Raw genomic sequence first — 6,638 nt, forward strand, 5'->3', positions numbered from 1 at the left:
ATCAGTCAGGTTAAAGCTTGGTCGCAAATGGGTCTTCCAAATGGACAATGACCCCAAGCATACTTCCAAAGTTGTGGCTAAATGGCTTAAGGACAACAAAGTCAAGGTATTGGAGTGGCCATCACAAAGCCCTGACCTCAATCCTATAGAAAATTTGTGGGCAGAACTGAAAAAGCGTGTGTGAGCAAGGAGGCCTACAAACCTTGACTCAATTACACCAGCTGTGTCAGGCGGAATGGGCCAAAATTCACCCAACTTATTGTGGGAAGCTTGTGGAAGGCTACCTGAAACATTTGACCCAAGTTAAACAATTTAAAGGCAATGCTACCAAATACAAATTGAGTGTATGTAAACTTCTGACCCACTGGGAATGTGATGAAATAAATAAAAGCTGAAATAAATCATTCTTGCTACTATTACTCTGACATTTCACGTTCTTAAAATAAAGTGGTGATCCTAACTGACCCAAGAGAGGGAATTTTTTACTAGGATTAAAATGTCAGGAATTGTGAAAAATTTAGTTTAAATGTATTTGGCTAAGGTGTATGTAACCTTCCGACTTCAACTGTATATAATATATAAGAATGATCTAGACATGTACATTTCTAATTTAGCCTGCATACAGTGCCTTCAGAAAGTATTCACACCCCTTGATATTTTCCACATTTTGTTGTGTTACAGCCTGAATTTAAGATGGGTTAAATTTAGATTGTGTCACTGATCTACACAAACAATAGTCCAGTGGAATAATGTTTTTCTTTTCTTTTTTCTAATTCATTAAAAAATGTAAAGCTGAAATGTCTTGAGTCAATTACTATAAGTATTAAACTATCATGTTGCTAGCCCATTATTCCTAATGTATAGAATGTGGAAACAGTCGGTGGAGAAGCCAGCTAAGACCCAGCCCGTTCTGTCTCACGTTTGTGACCTCATAAAAAGACAATTCAGCCACATTTCCCTAACTCTTTTATACATTTTCCTCAGTGAGGAAAGGCTTGCATTTGAATTAGACGTCGACCAATTATGATTTTCCAAATATAGATATATTAGTGTTCGTGTCATTAATTTAAAAAAATATATTTAAAAAAAATATTCCACTTTGACATGAGTATTTTGGGCGGCAAGGTAGCCTAGTGGTTAGAGCGTTGGACTGGTAACCGGAAGGTTGTGAGGTCAAACCCCTGAGCTGACAAGGTACAAATCTGTCGTTCTGCCCGTGAACAGGCAGTTAACCCACTGTTCCCAGGCCGTCATTGAAAATAAGAATGTGTTCTTAACTGACTTGCCTGGTTAAATAAAAATAAAAGGTAAAATTAAAAGATCATAAACAAAGTTCAATTATATCCATTTTAATCCCAATTTGTAACAATCAAATTTGGAAAAGGTAAAGAGGTGTGAATACTTTCTGAAGGTACTGTAACTGGAAAGTCAACCAAAGCTGATCCCACCCCAACGTTGTATTTTCTTGTTCTCAGGCCCAAATCAATAGGCTAACATTTAATGAAAATTGAACCATTACACGGGGCTACATATTGGTGAGTTAGGTTGTTGAGCGCTAAACTGTAAAATTCCAACAAAGGAAAAATGATTGATCTGTAGGTCTAGCCTATGTTCTGTGACTCCAAGTGGACATCTAAGCTTGATAGTAGGCTCACCTGTCCCATGGGTGGCCCTCCCATTGGTGGCATCATGCCAGGTGGCATCATACCAGGTGGCATGGGAGCCATGTTGGGAGGCCTCTGTCCCATGGGTGGCATTCCCATTGGTGGATAATGAGGCGGCATTCCTGGTGGTCCCATCTAGACAGGAGAAAATTGAGAAACAGAGCTGTGAGATTCAACACACTCAATGTAACTTCATTTTGAGATGCCATTGGGAACACAGTGAATATTTTCCAACACCAACTTACAAAAGGCGGTGGCATCCCTGAGGGTGGGACCCCAGCAAAAGAAGGTGCTTGGCTCTGGCCATTATTATCATCTGAAGACTGGACATGAACAAGAGGCCCAATACAGTTACTACTATAACTTTTATTTTAAGGCTCATATCTGTCCTTTACTGCTATGCACAGTAACATTTAACCGAGGCGTACTGATGTAGGGTACATAAAGACATTCTGATACAAGTACTGATATTGTACATTATATAAATAACTAGCTACATAACACATGCTGCTAGTATGTGCCATAACATCTTGCTACATTTGCCAAAAACAATTTTTTAAAGTTGAATATGTCAGTGATCTCTGTTCTTGCTATTCAATCATGTATCGTGGTCTGGGAAAGGAGCGTGCCTACTTATTACATATTGGGCTAGGTAAGGAGCTGGCCCTGGACAGAACCAGGTTCGCATACTACGAACTAGTTAGCCTACTAGGCAACTACACAGACGCAGTTCTGTCCACGACTAGGTGTAGCTAGCTAGAAGCTGAAGCGTCTGCTTGCCATTCTTTCACTGTCGATAGTAGGTACATTCAGTCATTCCTAACTAGATAGTTAGCTAAATGGCTATTTATCTATCAGCATACACAATGCGTACTTGCATCTTGTAGCTAACTTAGCTAGTTTTGCTGGCTGTAAGCTTAGTAACTGGCAAAGTATATGGCTGTTGCTGCTACTACTACACGTGATTTGTTCATACCACATACGTCTAAATCCTGCACATATAACATTATTAGGTCGCTAGCCACTTGCCTCGTTTAACTTTAACTTGCTAGCTTATGAAAAAGGTGTCCTTACAACAGCACGCTAACTTTAGCGGAATAGATGCTAGTTAGCTAACTGTTGGTTTAGCTAGCTACTAGCTAAGTTACCTAGCTGGCCGGCTAACAACATTGCAGTCAGAAACACACCAAAATAATTAAATACAGATAGCTACGTGGTTTATACCCATTCATAAAACAATTGTTTATGAAAAACGCTTCATACAGTAGGCGATATAAATTAGTAGTAATAGAACATTTGGCAATAATATCAATACACTTTACTCACCATGTTGACTTCACGATGCGCATCCAGCAGCCACGCTACAATAACGTGCAATCTGATTGGTTAGTTTGCTTCTGAATGAAAGGGCAAAGGTGAACCAACGTTTCTGAAGACTGTGCTCACAGATTGCGCAAAAAGCTGTAAAGCAATTTGGTGGCTAGAAAATACATTTTTCTTAACTAAAAAAACCTAACAAATCATCCATGGTTGAGCTCATAGCCGCATGTCTAAATGTCATGCCTTTTAAACCATGATGACCTCTTTATAAAAATAAAATAAATACATACACGCCCTTCATAAAATCATTACAATTTTGTTTCCTCAATTATGTGGACAAAACAAACAGTATCCTAAATGGAATTTATATTTATTTTATTTAACCGTTTTTAACTATGCAAGTCAGCGAAAAACAAATTCTTATTTACAATGATGGCCTACCAAAAGGGTGGATAAAGAAATAATAATATATATATATATATATATATAAGGACAAAACACACATCGTGACAAGAGAGACAACAGAACACTACATAAAGAGAGACCTACGAAAACAACATAGCAACACAGACTGGTAGCAAGCAACACAACATGGCAGCAGCACAACATGGTAGCAGCACAAAACATGGGACAAACATTATTGGGCACAGACAACAGCACAAAGGGCAAGAAGGTAGAGGCAACTGTTAGTAAGAGTGTCCATGATAGAGTCTTTGAATGAAGAGATTGAGATAAAACTGTCCCGTTTGAGTGTTTCTTGCAGCTCGTTCCAGTCGCTAGCTGCAGCAAACTGAAAAGATGAGCTACCCAGAGATGTGTGTGCTTTGGGGACCTTTAACAGAATGTGACTGGCAGAACGGGTGTTGTGTGTGGAGGATAAGAGCTGCAGTAGATATCTCAGATAGGGGGGAGGGGGGAGTGAGGCCTAAGAGGGTTTTTATAAATAAGCATCAACCAGTGGGTCTTGCGATGGGCATACTGAGATGACCAGTTTACAGAGGAGTATAGAGTGCAGTGATGTGTCCAATAAGGAGCATTGGTGGCAATGTGATGGCCGAGTGGTAAAGAACATCTAGCCACTCGAGAGCACGCTTACTCACCAATCTATAAAATACGTCTCCGTAATCTGGCATGGGTAGGATGGTAATCTGAATCAGGGTTAGTTTGGTAGCTGGGGTGAAAGAGGAGCGATTACGATAGAGGAAACCACGTCTAGATTTAACTTTAGCCTGCAGCTTTGATATGTGCTGAGAGAAGGACAGTGTTCCTGTCTAGCTATACTCCCAAGTACATGTATGAGGTGACTACCTCAAGCTCTACACCCTCAGAGGTAGTAATCACACCTGTGGGGAGAAGGGCATTCTTCTTACCAAACCACAAGGTTAAGGGCAGAAAAATCTTGTTTGACACTAAGAAAGCTTTATTGTAGAACATTTAACTCAGAATCCGGGGAGGGGCCAGCTAAGTATAAGACTGTATCATCTGCATATAAATGGATGAGAGCTTCTTACTGCCTGAGCTATGTTGTTGATGTAAATTGAGAAGAGAGTGGGGCCTAGGATCAATCCTTGGAGTACTCCTTTGGTGACAGGCAGTGGCTGAGACAGCAGATTGTTTCGGCGCCGACAGAGATGGCTGCCTCGCTTCACGTTCCTAGGAAACTATGCAGTATTTTTTTTTTTTACGTGTTATTTCTTACATTGGTACCCCAGGTAATCTTAGGTTTCATTACATACAGTCGGGAGGAACTACTGAATATAAGAGCAACGTCAACTCACCATCATTACGACCAGGAATATGACTTTCTGAAGCAGATCCTGTGTTCTACCTTCCAACCAGGACAGCGGATCCTGTGTTCTGCCTTCCACCCAAAACAACGACAACAACGGTCTTCTGGTCAGGCTCCGGAGACGGGCACATCGCGCACCACTCCCTAGCATACTACTAGCCAATGTCCAGTCTCTTGACAACAAGGTTGATGAAATCCGAGCAAGGGTAGCATTCCAGAGAGACAGAGACTGTAACGTTCTTTGCTTCACGGAAACATGGCTCACTCGAGAGACTCTATCGGAGTCAGTGCCGACAGCTAGTTTCTTCACGCATCGCACCGACAGAAACAATCATCTTTCTGGTAAGAAGAGGGGCGGGGGGGGTTATGCCTTATGATTAACGAGACGTGGTGTGATCATAACAACATACAGGAACTCAAGTCCTTCTGTTCACCTGACTTAGAATTCCTCACAATCAAATGTTGACCGCATTATCTACCAAGGGAATTCTCTTCGATTATAATCACAGCCGTATATATTCCACCCCAAGTAGACACATCATTGGTCCTGAACTAACTTTATTTGACTCTATGCAAACTGGAAACCACATATCCTGAGGCTGCATTTGTTGTAGCTGGGGAGTTTAACAAGGCTAATCTGAAAACAAGACTCCCTAAATTGTATCAGCATATCGATTGCGCAACCAGGGCTGGTAAAACCCTGGATCCTTGTTATTCTAACTTCCGCGACGCATATAAGGCCCTCCCCGTCCTCCTTTCGGGAAAAGCTCCTTTCGGAAACTGAAAGTGCGAACCACTGCCTTTTAACCAGGGCAAGGTGACCGGAAACATGACCGAATACAAACAGTGTAGCTATTCCGTCCGTAAGGCAATCAAACAAGCTAAGCGTCAGTATAGAGACCAACTAGAGTCACAATTCAACGGCTCAGACACAAGAGGTAAGTGGCAGGGTCTACAGTCAATCACGGATTACAAAAAGAAAACCAGCCCCCTCGCGGACCAGGATGTCTTGCTCCCAGACAGACTAAATAACCTTTTTTGCAAGCTTTGAGGACAATACAGTGCCACTGACACGGCCCGCTACCAAAACCTGCGGACTCTCCTTCACTGCAGCCGATGTGAGTAAAACATTTGAACGTGTTAACCCTCGCAAGGCTGCAGGCCCAGACGGCATCCCCAGCCGTGTCCTCAGAGCATGTGCAGACCAGCTGGCTGGTGTGTTTACGGACATATTCAATCAATTCTTATCCCAGTCTGCTGTTCCCACATGCTTCAAGAGGGCCACCATTGTCCCTGTTCCCAAGAAGGCTAAGGTAATTGAGCTACATGACTACCGCCCCGTAGCACTCACTTCCGTCATCATGAAGTGCTTTGACCCCACCCTGTGCAACTGGGTACTGGACTTCCTGATGGGCCGCCCCCAGGTGGTGAGGGTAGGTAACATCTCCACCCCGCTGATCCTCAACACTGGGGCCCCACAAGGGTGCATTCTGAGCCCTCTCCTGTACTCCCTGTTCACCAACGACTGCGTGGCCATGCACGCCTCCAACTCAATCATCAAGTTTGCAGACGACACTACAGTGGTAGGCTTGATTACCAACAACGACGAGACGGTCTACAGGGAGGAGGTGAGGGCCCTCGGAGTGTGGTGTCAGGAAAATAACCTCACACTCAACGTCAACAAAATAAAGGAGATGATTGTGGACTTCAGGAAAAAGCAGAGTGAGCACCCCCCCTATCCACATCAACTGGACAGTAGTGGAGAGGGTAGTAAGTTTTAAGTTCCTCGGCGTACACATCACGGACAAACTGAATTGGTCCACCCACACAGACAGCGTTGTGAAGAAGGCGCAGCAGCGCCTCTT

The 6,638-nt window shown here is 42.9% G+C and overlaps 1 protein-coding gene across 3 annotated transcripts in view; it reads right to left on the reverse strand.

Moving 5' to 3' along the window:
- Positions 1–3,133, reverse strand: part of LOC112235640 (pre-mRNA-processing factor 40 homolog A-like) — a 33,600-nt gene extending 30,467 nt beyond the window's left edge. For 2 of the 3 annotated variants that reach the window (XM_024404129.2, XM_024404122.2), the window contains exons 1-3: positions 2,991–3,133; positions 1,910–1,987; positions 1,656–1,799 (exon numbers count right to left, since the gene is read on the reverse strand). In XM_024404129.2, coding sequence (XP_024259897.1) covers positions 1,656–1,799; positions 1,910–1,987; positions 2,991–2,993 — 225 coding nt within the window. In that variant the 5' untranslated portion in view covers positions 2,994–3,133. The remainder of the gene's footprint in view (positions 1–1,655; positions 1,800–1,909; positions 1,988–2,990) is intronic. The other variant, XM_024404138.2, reaches the window with a different exon arrangement.
- Positions 3,134–6,638: the final 3,505 nt, after the last annotated feature.

This window comes from Oncorhynchus tshawytscha, linkage group LG03 (genome assembly GCF_018296145.1).
Source record: "Oncorhynchus tshawytscha isolate Ot180627B linkage group LG03, Otsh_v2.0, whole genome shotgun sequence".
Lineage (NCBI taxonomy): Eukaryota > Metazoa > Chordata > Actinopteri > Salmoniformes > Salmonidae > Oncorhynchus > Oncorhynchus tshawytscha.